This window comes from Taudactylus pleione, unplaced genomic scaffold (assembly GCF_031769625.1).
Source record: "Taudactylus pleione unplaced genomic scaffold, aTauple2 ptg000278l, whole genome shotgun sequence".
In the NCBI taxonomy this organism is placed as follows: domain Eukaryota; kingdom Metazoa; phylum Chordata; class Amphibia; order Anura; family Myobatrachidae; genus Taudactylus; species Taudactylus pleione.
In genome coordinates, this window is record NW_028284680.1 from 6,802,023 (window position 1) to 6,824,155 (window position 22,133).

The window sequence follows — 22,133 nt, forward strand, 5'->3', positions numbered from 1 at the left end:
ATCATCACTGCTCTGCTCCCTATTGTCATACATTACTGTGTCATACACCTAATCCTTCCCCCACACATGCTCTATACAATAGTGACAGCTGTATCACTAATATCATCACTGCTCTGCTCCCTTGTGTGATACATTACTGTGTCATACACCTAATCCTTCCTCCACACATGCTCTATACACTAGTGACATCTACATCACTAATATCATCACTGCTCTGCTCCCTTGTGTGATACATTACTGTGTCCTACACCTAATCCTTCCTCCACACATGCTCTATACACTAGTGACAGCTACATCACTAATATCATCACTGCTCTGCTCCCTTCTGTCATACATTACTGTGTCATACACCTAATCCTTCCTCCACACATGCTCTATACAATAGTGACAGCTACATCACTAATATCATCACTGCTCTGCTCCCTTGTGTCATACATTACTGTGTCACACACCTAATCCTTCCTCCACACATGCTCTATACAATAGTGACAGCTACATCACTAATATCATCACTGCTCTGCTCCCTTGTGTCATACATTACTGTGTCATACACGTAATCCTTCCTCCACACATGCTCTATACACTAGTGACAGCTACATTACTAATATCATCACTGCTCTGCTCCCTATTGTCATACATTACTGTGTCCTACACCTAATCCTTCCTCCACACATGCTCTATACACTAGTGACAGCTACATCACTAATATCATCACTGCTCTGCTCCCTATTGTCATACATTACTGTGTCATACACCTAATCCTTCCTCCACACATCCTCTATACACTAGTGACAGCTACATCACTAATATCATCACTGCTCTGCTCCCTATTGTCATACATTACAGTGTCATACACCTAATCCTTCCTCCACACATGCTCTATACACTAGTGACAGCTACGTCACTAATATCATCACTGCTCTGCTCCCTTGTGTCATACATTACTGTGTCATACACGTAATCCTTCCTCCACACATGCTCTATACACTAGTGACAGCTACATCACTAATATCATCACTGCTCTGCTCCCTTGTGTCATACATTACTGTGTCATACACCTAATCCTTCCTCCACACATGCTCTATACAATAGTGACATCTACATCACTAATATCATCACTGCTCTGCTCCCTATTGTCATACATTACTGTGTCCTACACCTAATCCTTCCTCCACACATGCTCTATACACTAGTGACACCTACATCACTAATATCATCACTGCTCTGCTCCTTACTGTCATACATTACTGTGTCATACACCTCATCCTTCCTCCACACATGCTCTATACACTAGTGACAGCTACATCACTAATGTCATCACTGCTCTGCTCCCTTGTGTCATACATTACTGTGTCATACACCTAATCCTTCCCCCACACATGCTCTATACACTAGTGACACCTACATCACTAATATCATCACTGCCCTGCTCCCTATTGTCATACATTACTGTGTCCTACACCTAATCCTTCCTCCACACATGCTCTATACACTAGTGACAGCTACATCACTAATATCATCACTGCTCTGCTCCCTATTGTCATACATTACTGTGCCATGCACCTAATCCTTCCTCCACACATGCTCTATACACTAGTGACAGCTACATCACTAATATCATCACTGCTCTGCTCCCTTGTGTGATACATTACTGTGTCCTACACCTAATCCTTCCTCCACACATGCTGTATACACTAGTGACATCTACATCACTAATACCATCACTGCTCTGCTCCCTATTGTCATACATTACTGTGTCCTACACCTAATCCTTCCTCCACACATGCTCTATACACTAGTGACATCTACATCACTAATATCATCACTGCTCTGCTCCCCTGTGTCATACATTACTGTGTCATACACCTAATCCTTCCTCCACACATGCTCTATACACTAGTGACATCTACATCACTAATATCATCACTGCTCTGCTCCCTATTGTCATACATTACTGTGTCATACACCTAATCCTTCCTCCACACATGCTCTATACAATAGTGACATCTACATCACTAATATCATCACTGCTCTGCTCCCTTGTGTCATACATTACTGTGTCATACACCTAATCCTTCCCCCACACATGCTCTATACAATAGTGACAGCTGTATCACTAATATCATCACTGCTCTGCTCCCTTGTGTGATACATTACTGTGTCATACACCTAATCCTTCCTCCACACATGCTCTATACACTAGTGACATCTACATCACTAATATCATCACTGCTCTGCTCCCTTGTGTGATACATTACTGTGTCATACACCTAATCCTTCCTCCACACATGCTCTATACACTAGTGACAGCTACATCACTAATATCATCACTGCTCTGCTCCCTTCTGTCATACATTACTGTGTCATACACCTAATCCTTCCTCCACACATGCTCTATACAATAGTGACAGCTACATCACTAATATCATCACTGCTCTGCTCCCTTGTGTCATACATTACTGTGTCACACACCTAATCCTTCCTCCACACATGCTCTATACAATAGTGACATCTACATCACTAATATCATCACTGCTCTGCTCCCTATTGTCATACATTACTTTGTCATACACCTAATCCTTCCCCCACACATGCTCTATACACTAGTGACATCTACATCACTAATATCATCACTGCTCTGCTCCCTATTGTCATACATTACTTTGTCATACACCTAATCCTTCCCCCACACATGCTCTATACACTAGTGACATCTACATCACTAATATCATCACTGCTCTGCTCCCTTGTGTCATACATTACTGTGTCATACACGTAATCCTTCCTCCACACATGCTCTATACACTAGTGACAGCTACATCACTAATATCATCACTGCTCTGCTCCCTATTGTCATACATTACTGTGTCCTACACCTAATCCTTCCTCCACACATGCTCTATACACTAGTGACAGCTACATCACTAATATCATCACTGCTCTGCTCCCTTGTGTCATACATTACTGTGTCCTACACCTAATACTTCCTCCACACATCCTCTATACACTAGTGACAGCTACGTCACTAATATCATCACTGCTCTGCTCCCTTGTGTCATACATTACTGTGTCATACACGTAATCCTTCCTCCACACATGCTCTATACACTAGTGACAGCTACATCACTAATATCATCACTGCTCTGCTCCCTTGTGTCATACATTACTGTGTCATACACCTAATCCTTCCTCCACACATGCTCTATACACTAGTGACAGCTACATCACTAATATCATCACTGCTCTGCTCCCTATTGTCATACATTACTGTGTCATACACCTAATCCTTCCTCCACACATGCTCTATACACTAGTGACATCTACATCACTAATATCATCACTGCTCTGCTCCCTTGTGTCATACATTACTGTGTCATACACCTAATCCTTCCTCCACACATTGTCTATACACTAGTGACATCTACATCACTAATATCATCACTGCTCTGCTCCCTGTTGTCATACATTACTGTGTCATACACCGCATCCTTCCTCCACACATGGTCTATACACTAGTGACACCTACATCACTAATATCATCACTGCTCTGCTCCCTATTGTCATACATTACTGTGTCATACACCTAATCCTTCCTCCACACATGCTCTATACACTAGTGACACCTACATCACTAATATCATCACTGCCCTGCTCCCTATTGTCATACATTACTGTGTCATACACCTAATCCTTCCTCCACACATGGTCTATACACTAGTGACATCTACATCACTAATATCATCACTGCTCTGCTCCCTGTTGTCATACATTACTGTGTCCTACACCGCATCCTTCCTCCACACATGGTCTATACACTAGTGACACCTACATCACTAATATCATCACTGCTCTGCTCCTTACTGTCATACATTACTGTGTCATACACCTAATCCTTCCTCCACACATGCTCTATACAATAGTGACATCTACATCACTAATATCATCACTGCTCTGCCCCCTATTGTCATACATTACTGTGTCATACACCTAATCCTTCCTCCACACATGCTCTATACAATAGTGACATCTACATCACTAATATAATCACTGCTCTGCTCCCTATTGTCATACATTACTGTGTCATACACCTAATCCTTCCCCCACACATGCTCTATACACTAGTGACACCTACATCACTAATATCATCACTGCCCTGCTCCCTATTGTCATACATTACTGTGTCATACACCTAATCCTTCCTCCACACATGCTCTATACACTAGTGACATCTACATCACTAATATCATCACTGCTCTGCTCCCTTGTGTCATACATTACTGTGTCATACACCTAATCCTTCCTCCACACATGCTCTATACACTAGTGACACCTACATCACTAATATCATCACTGCTCTGCTCCCTATTGTCATACATTACTGTGTCATACACCTAATCCTTCCTCCACACATGCTCTATACACTAGTGACAGCTACATCACTAATATCATCACTGCTCTGCTCCCTTGTGTCATACATTACTGTGTCATACACCTAATCCTTCCTCCACACATGCTCTATATACTAGTGACATCTACATCACTAATATCATCACTGCTCTGCTCCCTTGTGTCATACATTACTGTGTCATACACCTAATCCTTCCTCCACACATGCTCTATACACTAGTGACACCTACATCACTAATATCATCACTGCTCTGCTCCCTATTGTCATACATTACTGTGTCATACACCTAATCCTTCCTCCACACATGCTCTATACACTAGTGACAGCTACATCACTAATATCATCACTGCTCTGCTCCCTTGTGTCATACATTACTGTGTCCTACACCTAATCCTTCCCCCACACATGCTCTATACACTAGTGACATCTACATCACTAATATCATCACTGCTCTGCTCCCTTGTGTCATACATTACTGTGTCATACACCTAATCCTTCCCCCACACATGCTCTATACACTAGTGACAGCTACATTACTAATATCGTCACTGCTCTGCTCCCTTGTGTCATACATTACTGTGTCATACACCTAATCCTTCCTCCACACATGCTCTATACACTAGTGACATCTACATCACTAATATCATCACTGCTCTGCTCCCTTGTGTCATACATTACTGTGTCATACACCTAATCCTTCCTCCACACATGCTCTATACACTAGTGACATCTACATCACTAATATCATCACTGCTCTGCTCCCTTGTGTGATACATTACTGTGTCATACACCTAATCCTTCCCCCACACATGCTCTATACACTAGTGACAGCTGCATCACTTATATCATCACCGCTCTGCTCGCTTGTGTCATACATTACTGTGTCATACACCGCATCGTTCCTCCACACATGCTCTATACAATAGTGACATCTACATCACTAATATCATCACTGCTCTGCTCCCTTGTGTCATACATTACTGTGTCATACACCTAATCCTTCCTCCATACATGCTCTATACACTAGTGACAGCTACATCACTAATATCATCACTGCTCTGCTCCCTATTGTCATACATTACTGTGTCCTACACCTAATCCTTCCTCCACACATGCTCTATACAATAGTGACATCTACATCACTAATATCATCACTGCTCTGCTCCCTTGTGTCATACATTACTGTGTCATACACCTAATCCTTCCTCCACACATGCTCTATACACTAGTGACATCTACATCACTAATATCATCACTGCTCTGCTCCCTTGTGTGATACATTACTGTGTCATACACCTAATCCTTCCCCCACACATGCTCTATACACTAGTGACAGCTGCATCACTTATATCATCACCGCTCTGCTCGCTTGTGTCATACATTACTGTGTCATACACCGCATCGTTCCTCCACACATGCTCTATACAATAGTGACATCTACATCACTAATATCATCACTGCTCTGCTCCCTTGTGTCATACATTACTGTGTCATACACCTAATCCTTCCTCCATACATGCTCTATACACTAGTGACAGCTACATCACTAATATCATCACTGCTCTGCTCCCTATTGTCATACATTACTGTGTCCTACACCTAATCCTTCCTCCACACATGCTCTATACAATAGTGACATCTACATCACTAATATCATCACTGCTCTGCTCCCTATTGTCATACATTACTGTGTCCTACAAATAATCCTTCCTCCACACATGCTCTATACACTAGTGACATCTACATCACTAATATCATCACTGCTCTGCTCCCTATTGTCATACATTACTGTGTCATACACCTCATCCTTCCCCCACACATGCTCTATACACTAGTGACATCTACATCACTAATATCATCACTGCTCTGCTCCCTATTGTCATACATTACTGTGTCATACACCTAATCCTTCCTCCACACATGCTCTATACACTAGTGACAGCTACATCACTAATATCATCACTGCTCTGCTCCCTTGTGTCATACATTACTGTGTCCTACACCTAATCCTTCCTCCACACATGCTCTATACACTAGTGACAACTACATCACTAATATCATCACTGCTCTGCTCCCTATTGTCATACATTACTGTGTCCTACACCTAATCCTTCCTCCACACATGCTCTATACACTAGTGACAACTACATCACTAATATCATCACTGCTCTGCTCCCTATTGTCATACATTACTGTGTCCTACACCTAATCCTTCCTCCACACATGCTCTATACACTAGTGACACCTACATCACTAATATCATCACTGCTCTGCTCCCTTGTGTCATACATTACTGTGTCATACACCTAATCCTTCCTCCACACATGCTCTATTCACTAGTGACAGCTACATCACTAATATCATCACTGCTCTGCTCCCTTGTGTGATACATTACTGTGTCCTACACCTAATCCTTCCCCCACACATGCTCTATACACTAGTGACATCTACATCACTAATATCATCACTGCTCTGCTCCCTTGTGTCATACATTACTGTGTCCTACACCTAATACTTCCTCCACACATGCTCTATACACTAGTGACATCTACATCACTAATATCATCACTGCTCTGCTCCCTATTGTCATACATTACTGTGTCCTACACCTAATCCTTCCTCCACACATGCTCTATACACTAGTGACAGCTACATCACTAATATCATCACTGCTCTGCTCCCTTGTGTCATACATTACTGTGTCATACACCTAATCCTTCCTCCACACATGCTCTATACACTAGTAACAGCTACATCACTAATATCATCACTGCTCTGCTCTCTATTGTCATACATTACTGTGTCATACACCCAAACCTTCCTCCACACATGCTCTATACACTAGTGACAGCTACATCACTAATATCATCACTGCTCTGCTCCCTTGTGTCATACATTACTGTGTCATACACCTAATCCTTCCTCCACACATGCTCTATACAATAGTGACAGCTACATCACTAATATCATCACTGCTCTGCTCCCTATTGTCATACATTACTGTGTCATACACCTAATCCTTCCTCCACACATGCTCTATACACTAGTGACAGCTACATCACTAATATCATCACTGCTCTGCTCCCTATTGTCATACATTACTGTGTCATACACCTAATCCTTCCTCCACACATGCTCTATACACTAGTGACATCTACATCACTAATATCATCACTGCTCTGCTCCCTTGTGTCATACATTACTGTGTCATACACCTAATCCTTCCTCCACACATGCTCTATACACTAGTGACAGCTACATCACTAATATCATCACTGCTCTGCTCCCTTGTGTGATACATTACTGTGTCATACACCTAATCCTTCCTCCACACATGCTCTATACACTAGTGACATCTACATCACTAATATCATCACTGCTCTGCTCCCTATTGTCATACATTACTGTGTCATACACCTAATCCTTCCTCCACACATGCTCTATACACTAGTGACAGCTACATCACTAATATCATCACTGCTCTGCTCCCTATTGTCATACATTACTGTGTCATACACCTAATCCTTCCTCCACACATGCTCTATACACTAGTGACAGCTACATCACTAATATCATCACTGCACTGCTCCCTATTGTCATACATTACTGTGTCATACACCTAATCCTTCCTCCACACATGCTCTATACACTAGTGACATCTACATCACTAATATCATCACTGCTCTGCTCCCTATTGTCATACATTACTGTGTCATACACCTAATCCTTCCTCCACACATGCTCTATACACTAGTGACAGCTACATCACTAATATCATCACTGCTCTGCTCCCTTGTGTCATACATTACTCTGTCATACACCTAATCCTTCCTCCACACATGCTCTATACACTAGTGACAGCTACATCACTAATATCATCACTGCTCGGCTCCCTTGTGTCATACATTACTGTGTCATACACCTAATCCTTCCTCCACACATGCTCTATACACTAGTGACAGCTACATCACTAATATCATCACTGCTCTGCTCCCTATTGTCATACATTACTGTGTCATACACCTAATCCTTCCTCCACACATGCTTTATACACTAGTGACAGCTACATCACTAATATCATCACTGCTCTGCGCCCTATTGTCATACATTACTGTGTCATACACCTAATCCTTCCTCCACACATGCTCTATACACTAGTGACAGCTACATCACTAATATCATCACTGCTCTGCTCCCTTGTGTCATACATTACTGTGTCCTACACCTAATCCTTCCTCCACACATGCTCTATACACTAGTGACATCTACATCACTAATATCATCACTGCTCTGCTCCCTTGTGTCATACAATACTGTGTCATACACCTAATCCTTCCTCCACACATGCTCTATACAATAGTGACATCTACATCACTAATATCATCACTGCTCTGCTCCCTTGTGTCATACATTACTGTGTCCTACACCTAATCCTTCCTCCACACATGCTCTATACAATAGTGACATCTACATCACTAATATCATCACTGCTCTGCTCCTTATTGTCATACATTACTGTGTCATACACCTAATCCTTCCTCCACACATGCTCTATACACTAGTGACATCTACATCACTAATATCATCACTGCTCTGCTCCCTTGTGTCATACATTACTGTGTCCTACACCTAATCCTTCCTCCACACATGCTCTATACACTAGTGACATCTACATCACTAATATCATCACTGCTCTGCTCCCTATTGTCATACATTACTGTGTCATATACCTAATCCTTCCTCCACACATGCTCTATACACTAGTGACAGCTACATCACTAATATCATCACTGCTCTGCTCCCTATTGTCATACATTACTGTGTCATACACCTAATCCTTCCTCCACACATGCTCTATACACTAGTGACATCTACATCACTAATATCATCACTGCTCTGCTCCCTTGTGTCATACATTACTGTGTCAAATACCTAATCCTTCCTCCACACATGCTCTATACAATAGTGACACCTACATCACTAATATCATCACTGCTCTGCTCCTTATTGTCATACATTACTGTGTCATATACCTAATCCTTCCCCCACACATGCTCTATACACTAGTGACAGCTACATCACTAATATCATCACTGCTCTGCTCCCTTGTGTCATACATTACTGTGTCCTACACCTAATCCTTCCTCCACACATGCTCTATACACTAGTGACAGCTACATCACTAATATCATCACTGCTCTGCTCCCTATTGTCATACATTACTGTGTCATACACCTAATCCTTCCTCCACACATGCTCTATACACTAGTGACATCTACATCACTAATATCATCACTGCTCTGCTCCCTTGTGTCATACATTACTGTGTCATACACCTAATCCTTCCTCCACACATGCTCTATACAATAGTGACAGCTGCATCACTAATATCATCACTGCTCTGCTCCCTTGTGTGATACATTACTGTGTCATACACCTAATCCTTCCTCCACACATGCTCTATACACTAGTGACATCTACATCACTAATATCATCACTGCTCTGCTCCCTTGTGTCATACATTACTGTGTCATACACCTAATCCTTCCTCCACACATGCTCTATACAATAGTGACAGCTGCATCACTAATATCATCACTGCTCTGCTCCCTTGTGTGATACATTACTGTGTCATACACCTAATCCTTCCTCCACACATGCTCTATACTCTAGTGACATCTACATCACTAATATCATCAGTGCTCTGCTCCCTTGTGTCATACATTACTGTGTCATATACCTAATCCTTCCTCCACACATGCTCTATACACTAGTGACAGCTACATCACTAATATCATCACTGCTCTGCTCCCTATTGTCATACATTACTGTGTCATACACCTAATCCTTCCTCCACACATGCTCTATACACTAGTGACAGCTACATCACTAATATCATCACTGCTCTGCTCCCTTGTGTCATACATTACTGTGTCATACACCTAATCCTTCCTCCACACATGCTCTATACAATAGTGACAGCTGCATCACAATCCTTCCAGTGGTTCTCAAGATTTCCCTGAACACACAGATAGACTCTTATCGGGGCTTTATTTTCTACTATGGTTGGGATCTACTAAGCATCGCATTTGCGATGCCGTACATAACGGGCGATCATATCACGATACATATCTAGAAGATTGCAAAGTACAGCTCTCCAAGTATGAGCTGTCTTTTGTGATAAAGGGACTTCCGAGTTTATGACCCAGAAGTCCCACTGGCGTCCTTCAGTGCATGGTCGGAAGGACGCCTGCGCTGCGGGGGGAGCTAAGAGGGATCCTTATGGATCCCTCTCGGGGCGTCTCAATAAAAAACCCATAGGCTAGAAAGTAACATATATGGGACTCAGGGGGTCATTCAGACCTGCTCGTGAGCGTCAGTACGCTCGCAAGCGGGTCGCTGTTCCCCACTGCGCATGCGCACGACGGAGAGAGCTCCGTCGTGCGCATGCGCGAGACCAGGGGAGCGATGGGCTTTCCATCACTCTGGGTCTCGCACCAAAGGGGGCGTGCTGTCAATGTTGATTTACAGCACGCCCCCTTTGGTGGGCGTGCCTGCCAGATACAGGCGTTCCCATGGGACCTACCGTCTGAAGCCGGCCCCACTGACATCACTAGTGATGTCAGTGGGAGTGATTTTGACTCTGATAGAGCCAAAATCACTCCAGGGCTTGTGGCAGGGAGACCCTACCGCAGGGACTCCGTCGCAAGCCCGATGTTCTTGATGGTCAAGACCATCGCGACCATCTTTTTGGCCGCTCGCATATGCTGTGGGTGGTCACCTACAGCTATACGAGCGGCCAGGAGGCCTCTCCATTTTCATGGAGGAGTGCCCTGATTCAGAGCGAGCGCTCTGGTCAGAGCGTTCAGCTCTGAATCAGGCCCTCAATCCAATTAGCTGCGAAGGGGTCGAGTTGCCATTCCAATGGCGTAGAAACACCGGCAACGGGTCCGCAACTCGCCCCCTTACTGCGTAATCTCACCCCTGACTGCGTGTCTGACAATACCGTAAGTGCGGCATACAGCCCCACTCACTCGCTCCACGAGGGGACTCGCGGCTAATTGGATTGTGCCCCATGGAGTTAAGTTGTCCCTGTGTTTTGTGTTTACATTTGTATTGTAAAACAATAAATGAATATAGAAAGTGTATTCTAATAAAGAGCAGCCTCATCTGCGTTACCATATGTTACATCAGATATAAATAGGACACATTACAGGAAGTTACTGTCATATCTGTACATTATATCATCACAGCTATTAGCTCCTGAGCTGTCTAGTAATGAGATGATAGCCTGTAATCTGCAGCCGAGTGATCACACACATCTAATTCTAGGTTATATGAAAGAGGAACAGCCGCAATACTCTGCATCTAATACTATGCAAATAGCTGTAGTATTAGGGAACATCTCTTACTTGCATTATTAAGCTTGTTTGCATATGTGATATACTGTAAATACAGGCACAAAAACAGACAAATCTCAGGTGCACAACTCCAAATTATTAATAATATATAAATGCAATAACATTTTGCTATCAATAGAGGTTTTTAGCATAATCTTGGCCAAGGTTATGGGCCTACCCACCATATCCAGGTAACCTCTGTAGGGTAGGTCCCTAACATACTACGATTCAAATCCAGAGCACAGGACACCCCCAAACTAGCCCAGCTAAGCTGCCCCAGGGCACCGCTATAGTAAGAAAAGTGCAGTGTGAAGGAGATAGTTAGGAGCAGCAACTGCTGCATATAAAGAATGAAAATAAAAAGTGAGGTACATATATAATAAACAGTGAAGGGTTAAAATGTGTTATAAAAGAAAAATGTGTTATAATGCGGTGCCCTGAAACAGATCAACACAGGCAATCCAGGGGGACCCACGCCCCAAAAATGAACCAAAGTTGCACTACAGTATATAAAAAATCTTTCCCATATACTGTAAATACTCTATACATACACTATATACATAGACAGTATATAGAGTTGGATGTAGCTGTATTTTCTTTGCATAAAATACGCATTTTCATACTGCGCATACGTACTAAAAGCTCTTACACAGATCCGGTTGTGTTTTGTGCTTTTGGCTTCTTACGCTTAGAGAGACGGGGGGAACGGCGGAGGGAGGAGCGTGCAAGCGCAGGCGCAGGGCCTGATTCGGACCCGGACGCTATGCTGCGCTCGCTCGCATTGAGCGATTTTTCACAATCTGCGCATGTGTATGAGTCACAATGCACGTGCGCAAACCAGTCATTGGGATGGGAAAGTGCTCGCCCGTTGCCCGCAGTCGGGCCGCTATTTTGAGTGACAGCGCCGTTTGTGGATGGTAACAGGGGAAGGTGCTTGTAAACGGGGGAGTGGATGTGCGAATGCAGGCGTGCCCGACCGTCAGAACGGCGTTTAATGGGTGTGCATAATTAGCAAAGTAGCGTCATTACACTCGTGACTGGGTTGTATTTTTGCCTGAACTGCTCGCAATGTTGTGGTGGGAAAAGGCTACCACAAGCGCTGCGAGCAGCTCCGATGGCTCTCCATGTTCCCGATTAATCCTACAACTGCCAGAGATGACGTGTGTTGCGAGTGGCAAAGGGGCGTTAGATTAGGCGGCGCCGGCAGGGTGACTGAGCGCCTAGAACCGCCACTGGTAACAGATAGGAATCTGCCATCTTTCGGTTGCCGTTTCTGAGTCGGAGGCAGCGATGATGTCGGGCGCAGTCGAGCGATTTTTTTGCTTCTGCACATATATCTAAGTTGCACTGCGCACGCATCCAGATAGCGTGCGCAGAGAGTCGGAGCTGCGATTGAGGTGCACAGGAGACACAGGGTCTCAGAGGTGTTTGGAAAATGTAGTGGGGGTTCCTGGGCAGTGACAGGGGGGTGGCTTAGTGCACGCACAGAGATGATCCGTCTTATGGGTGTGTTATGGGCGTGCCGCGGATAGTGGTTACCTGCGGAGATGATCCGTGTTATGAGCGTGCCTCGGATAGTGGTTACCTGCGGAGATGATCCGTGTTATGAGCGTGCCTCGGATAGTGGTTACCTGCGGAGATGATCCGTGTTATGAGCGTGCCTCGGATAGTGGTTACCTGCGGAGATGATCCGTGTTATGAGCGTGCCTCGGATAGTGGTTACCTGCGGAGATGATCCGTGTTATGAGCGTGCCTCGGATAGTGGTTACGTGCAGAGATGATCCGTGTTTTGGGCGTGGCATAGATAGTGGTTACGTGCAGAGATGATCCGTGTTATGGGCGTGGCATAGATAGTGGTTACGTGCAGAGATGATCCGTGTTATGGGCGTGCCTCGGATAGTGGTTACGTGCAGAGATGATCCGTGTTATGGGCGTGGCATAGATAGTGGTTACGTGCAGAGATGATCCGTGTTATGGGCGTGCCGCGGTTAGTGATTACATGCAGAGATGATCCGTGTTACGGGCGTGCCATGGACAGTGGTTATGTGCAGAGATGATCCGTGTTATGGGCGTACCGCGGATAGTCGTTACGTGCAGTGATGATCCATGTTATGGGCGTGCCGCGTATAGCCATTACGTGCAGACAAGATCCGTGTTATGGGCGTGCCGTGGATAGTGGTTACATGCAGAGATGATCTGTGTTATGGGCGTGCCGCGGATAGTCGTTACGTGCAGAGATGATCCGTGTTATGGGCGTGCCGAGGATAGTCGTTACGTGCAGAGATGATCTGTGTTATGGGCGTGCCGTAGATAGTGGTTACATGCAGAGATGATCCGTCTTATGGGCGTGGTGCTGCGGATAGTGGTTACATGCAGAGACGATCCGTGTTCTGGGCGTGGTGCCGCGGATAGTGGTAACATGCAGAGATGATTCGTGTTATGGGCGTGCCGTAGATAGTGGTTACATGCAGAGATGATCTGTGTTATGGGCGTGCCGTGGATAGTGGTTACATGCAGAGATGATCCGTGTTATGGGCGTGCCGCCGATAGTGGTTATGTGCAGAGATGATTCGTGTTATGGGCGTGCCGTGGATAGGGGTTACGTGCAGAGATGATTCGTGTTATGGGCTTGCCGTGGATAGTGGTTACACGCAGAGATGATCTGTTTTATGGGCGTGGTGCCGCGGATAGTGGTTATGTGCAGAGATGATTCGTGTTATGGGCGTGCCGTGGATAGTGGTTACGGGCAGAGATGATTCGTGTTATGGGTGTGCCGTGGATAGTGGTTATGGGCAGAGATGATCCGTGTTATGGGCGTGCCTTGGATAGTCATTACGTGTAGAGATGATCCGTGTTATGGGCGTGGTGCCGCGGATAGTGGTTACATGCAGAGATGATCTGTGTTACGGGCGTGCCGTATATAGTGGTAACATGCAGAGATGATCCGTCTAATGGGTTTGGTGCCGCGGATAGTGGTAACATGCAGAGATGATCCGTCTTATGGGCGTGCCGCGGAGAGTGGTTACGTGCAGAGATGAATCGTGTTATGGGCTTGCCGTGGATAGTGGTTACACGCAGAGATGATCTGTTTTATGGGCGTGGTGCCGCGGATAGTGGTTATGTGCAGAGATGATTCGTGTTATGGGCGTGCCGTGGATAGTGGTTACGGGCAGAGATGATTCGTGTTATGGGTGTGCCGTGGATAGTGGTTATGGGCAGAGATGATCCGTGTTATGGGCGTGCCTTGGATAGTCATTACGTGTAGAGATGATCCGTGTTATGGGCGTGGTGCCGCGGATAGTGGTTACATGCAGAGATGATCTGTGTTACGGGCGTGCCGTATATAGTGGTAACATGCAGAGATGATCCGTCTAATGGGTTTGGTGCCGCGGATAGTGGTAACATGCAGAGATGATCCGTCTTATGGGCGTGCCGCGGAGAGTGGTTACGTGCAGAGATGAATCGTGTTATGGGCGTGCCGTGGATAGTGGTTATGGGCACAGATGATTTGTGTTATGGGCGTGCCGTGAATAGTGGTTACATGCAGAGATGATCCGTGTTATGGGCGTGCCGCGGAGAGTGGTTACGTGCAGAGATGAATCGTGTTATGGGCGTGCCGCGGATAGTCGTTACGTGCAGAGATGATCCGTGTTATGGGCTTGCCGTAGATAGTGGTTACATGCAGAGATGATCCGTGTTATGGGCGTGGTGCCGCGGATAGTGGTTACATGCAGAGATGATCTGTGTTACGGGCGTGCCGTATATAGTGGTAACATGCAGAGATGATCCGTCTAATGAGTTTGGTGCCGCGGATAGTGGTAACATGCAGAGATGATCCGTCTTATGGGCGTGCCGCGGAGAGTGGTTACGTGCAGAGATGAATCGTGTTATGGGCGTGCCGTGGATAGTGGTTATGGGCACAGATGATTTGTGTTATGGGCGTGCCGTGAATAGTGGTTGCATGCAGAGATGATCCGTGTTATGGGCGTGCCGCGGAGAGTGGTTACGTGCAGAGATGAATCGTGTTATGAGCGTGCCGTGGATAGTGGTTATGGGCACAGATGATTTGTGTTATGGGCGTGCCGTGAATAGTGGTTACATGCAGAGATGATCCGTGTTATGGGCGTGCCGTGGATAGTGGTTACATGCAGAGATGATCCGTGTTATGGGCGTGCCGTGGATAGTGGTTACATGCAGAGATGATCCGTGTTATGGGCGTGCCGTGGATAGTGGTTACATGCAGAGATGATCCGTGTTATGGGCGTGCTCTCAGGCTTATACTCTATAGGGAAAGTGAGTTCATATACTACTTATAGAAATCTCCACAATATAACCTGCATGTACATTTAACCATATACTACTCATTGCCTCCTAAAGTAAACAAACCAAATATCTTTCATTACTCTAACTAGTTCTAGAGTGTTAATCAATTACATGTAAATAGGTCCCGGACACCCGCCACCTTATCAGTAGCATTGGAGAAGACCACCCCTCTTAATTCCTGGAGGCAGAGACCAATGTTTCCCCTACAATAAAAGCTAATGGGCACAGTACATGTCTCCCATCTGTACCTTGATATAATAAGCTTTCATGTGTGCTAGATGCTAGTAAATATCCCCAGCCTGATAAACAGGAGTCACACAATATTATTTTATTTATTTATATTTAGGTAAAAATCACTGTAGCGTCTCTGCAATATTTACAACACATGAAATCCTTTGAATTTAGACTAGACATCCCGCCCCCCCCCTCCCCCTAATTAATTACACTTTATTAAATGTATGACATTAAACAGATGTAAGTGCTGCGTGTCAATAGTGTTTGGATGAAGTGTGCTATTATAGGCAGATTTGCTGTTGGTCTCCTCGCATTACTCATCAGCGCACGGTAACCCACAGGCCTTTCATCCACCTATTGATTGGCCACTGGCTGAGGACCTTGTTCCAGGTTATAAATTGTTGCTGCTTGTCAATGGATTTCTTGTTCGGCGCAGCGGTGAGCCTTTTACGCTCTGCACGGAGAGTCTGCAGCGAATAACGGAGCTGGGAATAATTAATAGCAAACGATTGTGTTTTGAGCATGAATATCTGCAGAACAACCTGGTAAAGACGAGGAAATACTTTGTTCCCATTGAGATAAAATGTCATTTACCGAACATAATGCTTTTGTAAAGCTAATGAGAGGCCAGGTCATGGCAATGTGCAGAGAGCCGGGGAAAATGCTGTTTTGCTGAAATTAAATGATTAAAGAATTAATTTTATTTTTATACCCACTAAGCCATTAATCTCTATTGTTTTTGTTTTTAATACCTTACATCTGAAATCTTAGCGCAAATGCACCTGTAATACTGCCTCCTATACTGTATATGGCAATGACTTGTACCGTAAGGCAGATATGTACGTGTTCTGTAGCTCTGGGAACCCTGATGTTCTGCATTATACAGTATTTCTATGCAGCGTTATTGTTAGTGTGTCAGTTCTATATGTATTAGTCAGTGTGTCATTCTGAGGCCATATACAGAAGCGCGTCAGGCACTGTGTGGGGTCCGGTGCTATTAATCATAGAAAGCCTTTCTATAGTATGTTATAGTAGGTTAGGCGCCCCGCACCATGCCATACAGTAGCAGTGCACTTAGTTCCTTTGTTACTCGTAGCTTAGCGCACTGAGTGACCATTTGTTCCCTGATTTATTGTAGATGTTACTAAGTTATTTGAAGCAAGAGGTCAAATTAGGAGGGATTGGACCAACTTACACAATGAGCCAGGAGAAAGTAAGTGCATTTATTCTTTTTGTATCTTAAAGAATAAAACATTGCTCTGCCCCCTCTATATGTCACTATCTCCATTACATTGCCACGCCCCCTCTATATGTCACTGACTATCTCCATTACATTGTCCCCCCCATCTATATGTCACTGACTATCTCCATTACTTTGCCACGCCCCCTCTGTGTCACTAGGTACTTCCATTGCATTGCTCCACCCCCTCTTTGTCACTGAGTACTTCCATTACATGGCTCCGCCCCCTCTATATGTCACTGACTATCTCCATTACATTGCCCCGCCCCCTCTGTGTCACTGACTATCTCCGTTACATTGCTCCGCCCCCTCTATATGTCACTGACTATCTCCATTACATTGCTCCACCCCCTCTATATGTCACTGACTATCTCCATTACATTGCTTCGCCCCCTCTATATCTCACTGACTATCTCCATTACATTGCTCCGCCCCCACTATATGTCACTGACTATCTCCATTACATTGCTCTGCCCCCTCTATATATCACTGACTATCTCCATTACATTGCTCTGCCCCATCTATATATCACTGACTATCTCCATTACATTGCTCTGCTCCCTCTATATGTCACTGACTATCTCCATTACATTGCTCTGCCCCATCTATGTCACTGACTATCTCCATTACATTGTCCCCCCATCTATATGTCACTGACTATCTCCATTACATTGCTCTGCCCCATATATATGTCACTTACTATCTCCATTACATTGCCCCGCCCCATCAAATATGTCACTGACTATCTCCATTACATTGCCCCGCCCCATCTATATATCACTGACTATCTCCATTTCATTACTCTGCCCCATCTATATGTCACTGACTATCTCCATTACATTGCTCTGTCCCCTCTATATGTCACTGACTATCTCCAATACATTGCTCTGCCCCATCTATATGTCACTGACTATCTCCATTACATTGCTCTGCCCCCTCTATATGTCACTGACTATCTCCATTACATTGCTCTGCCCCCTCTATATGTCACTGACTATCTCCATTACATTGCTCTGCCCCATCTACATGTCACTGACTATCTCCATTACATTGTCCCCCCCATCTATATGTCACTGACTATCTCCATTACTTTGCCACGCCCCCTCTGTGTCACTGGGTACTTCCATTGCATTGCTCCACCCCCTCTTTGTCACTGAGTACTTGCATTACATGGCTCCGCCCCCTCTATATGTCACTGACTATCTCCATTACATTGCCATGCCCCCTCTGTGTCACTGACTATCTCCATTACATTGCTGCGCCCCCCCTCTATATGTCACTGACTATCTCCATTACATTGCTCCACCACCTCTATATGTCACTGACTATCTCCATTACATTGCTCCGCCCCCTCTATATGTCACTGACTATCTCCATTACATTGCTCCGCCCCCTCTATATGTCACTGACTATCTCCATTACATTGTCCCCCCATCTATATGTCACTGACTATCTCCATTACATTGCTCTGCCCCCTCTATATATCACTGACTATCTCCATTACATTGCTCTGCCACATCTATATGTCACTTACTATCTCCATTACATTGCCCCGCCCCATCTATATGTCACTGACTATCTCCATTACATTGCCCCCCATCTATATGTCACTGACTATCTCCATTACATTGCTCTGCCCCCTCTATATATCACTGACTATCTCCATTACATTGCTCTGCCCCATCTATATGTCACTTACTATCTCCATTACATTGCCCCGCCCCATCTATATGTCACTGACTATCTCCATTACATTGCCCCCCATCTATATGTCACTGACTATCTCCATTACATTGCTCTGCCCCATCTATATATCACTGACTATCTCCATTACATTGCTCTGCCCCATCTATATGTCACTGACTATCTCCATTACATTGCTCTGCCCCATCTATATGTCACTGACTGTCTCCATTACATTGCCCCCCCATCTATATGTCACTGAATATCTCCATTACTTTGCCACGCCCCCTCTGTGTCACTGGGTACTTCCATTGCATTGCTCCACCCCCTCTTTGTCACTGAGTACTTGCATTACATGGCTCCGCCCCCTCTATATGTCACTGACTATCTCCATTACATTGCCATGCCCCCTCTGTCACTGACTATCTCCATTACATTGCTGCGCCCCCTCTATAAGTCACTGACTATCTCCATTACATTGCTCCACCCCCTCTATATGTCACTGACTATCTCCATTACATTGCTCTACCCCATCTATGTCTCACTGACTATCTCCATTACATTGCTCCGCCCCCTCTATATGTCACTGACTATCTCCATTACATTGTCCCCCCATCTATATGTCACTGACTATCTCCATTACATTGCGCTGCCCCCTCTATATATCACTGACTATCTCCATTACATTGCTCTGCCCCATCTATATGTCACTGACTATCTCCATTACATTGCCCCCCATCTATATGTCACTGACTATCTCCATTACATTGCTCTGCCCCCTCTATATATCACTGACTATCTCCATTACATTGCTCTGCCCCATCTATATGTCACTTACTATCTCCATTACATTGCCCCGCCCCATCTATATGTCACTGACTATCTCCATTATATTGCCCCCCATCTATATGTCACTGACTATCTCCATTACATTGCTCTGCCCCATCTATATATCACTGACTATCTCCATTACATTGCTCTGCCCCATCTATATGTCACTGACTATCTCCATTACATTGCTCTGCCCCCTCTACATGTCACTGACTATCTCCATTACATTGCTCTGTCCCCTCTATATGTCACTGACTATCTCCATTACATTGCTCTGCCCCATCTATATGTCACTGACTATCTCCATTACATTGCTCTGCCCCCTCTATATGTCACTATCTGCATTACATTGCTCTGCCCCCTCTATATGTCACTGACTATCTCCATTACATTGCTCTGCCCCATCTATATGTCACTGACTATCTCCATTACATTGCTCCGCCCCTTTCTATATGTCACTCACTATCTCCATTACATTGCTCTACCCCCTCTATATGTCACTCACTATCTCCATTACATTGCTCTGCCCCCTCTATATGTCACTGACTGTCTCCATTACATTGCTCTGCCCCATCTATATGTCACTGACTATCTCCATTACATTGCTCTGTCCCATCTATATATCACTGACTATCTCCATTACATTGCTCTGCCCCCTCTATATGTCACTGACTATCTCCATTACATTGCTCTGCCCCCCCATCTATATGTCACTGACTATCTCCATTACATTGCTCTGCCCCCTCTATATGTCACTGACTATCTCCATTACATTGCTCTGCCCCCTCTATATTTCACTGACTATCTCCATTACATTGCTCTGCCCCCCCCATCTATATGTCACTGACTATCTCCATTACATTGCTCTGCCCCCTCTATATGTCACTGACTATCTCCATTACATTGTCCCCCCCATCTATATGTCACTGACTATCTCCATTACATTGCTCTGCCCAATCTATATGTCACTGACTATCTCCATTACATTGCTCTGCCCCCTCTATATGTCACTATCTCCATTACATTGCCCCGCCCCATCTATATATCACTGACTATCTCCATTACATTGCTCTGCCCCCTCTATATGTCACTGACTGTCTCCATTACATTGCTCTACCCCATCTATGTGTCACTGACTATCTCCATTACATTGCTCTGCCCCATCTATATGTCACTGACTATCTCCATTACATTGCTCTGCCCCATCTATATGTCACTGACTATCTCCATTACATTGCTCTGCCCCCTGTATATGTCACTGACTATCTCCATTACATTGTCCCCCCATCTATATGTCACTGACTATCTCCAATACATTGCTCTGCCCCATCTATATGTCACTGACTATCTCCATTACATTGCTCTGCCCCCTCTATATGTCACTGACTATCTCCATTACATTGCTCTGCCCCCTCTATATGTCACTCACTATCTCCATTACATTGCTCTGCCCCCTCTATATGTCACTGACTATCTCCATTACATTTCTCCGCCCCATCTATATGTCACTGACTATCTCCATTACATTGCTCCGCCCCATCTATATGTCACTGACTATCTCCATTACATTGCTCTACCCCCTCTATCTGTCACTCACTATCTCCATTACATTGCTCTACCCCCTCTATATCTCACTGACTGTCTCCATTACATTGCTCTGCCCCATCTATATGTCACTGACTATCTCCATTACATTGCTCTGCCCCATCTATATGTCACTGACTATCTCCATTACATTGCTCTGCCCCATCTATATGTCACTGTCTATCTCCATTACATTGCTCTGCCCCCTCTATATGTCACTGACTATCTCCATTACATTGCTCTTCCCCCTCTATATGTCACTGACTATCTCCATTACATTGCTCTGCCCCCTCTATATGTCTGACTATCTCCATTACATTGCTCTGCCCCCTCTATATATCACTGACTATCTCCATTACATTGCTCTGCCACATCTATATGTCACTTACAATCTCCATTACATTGCCCCGCCCCATCTATATGTCACTGA

General features: G+C 44.7%; 1 protein-coding gene across 1 annotated transcript in view; it reads left to right on the top strand.

Moving 5' to 3' along the window:
* JHY (junctional cadherin complex regulator) overlaps positions 1-22,133 on the top strand; it is a 104,032-nt gene that overhangs the window by 47,382 nt on the left and 34,517 nt on the right. The window contains exon 5 of the mRNA XM_088481858.1: positions 17,504-17,578. Within this exon, the coding sequence (XP_088337984.1) occupies positions 17,504-17,578 (75 nt within the window). The remainder of the gene's footprint in view (positions 1-17,503; positions 17,579-22,133) is intronic.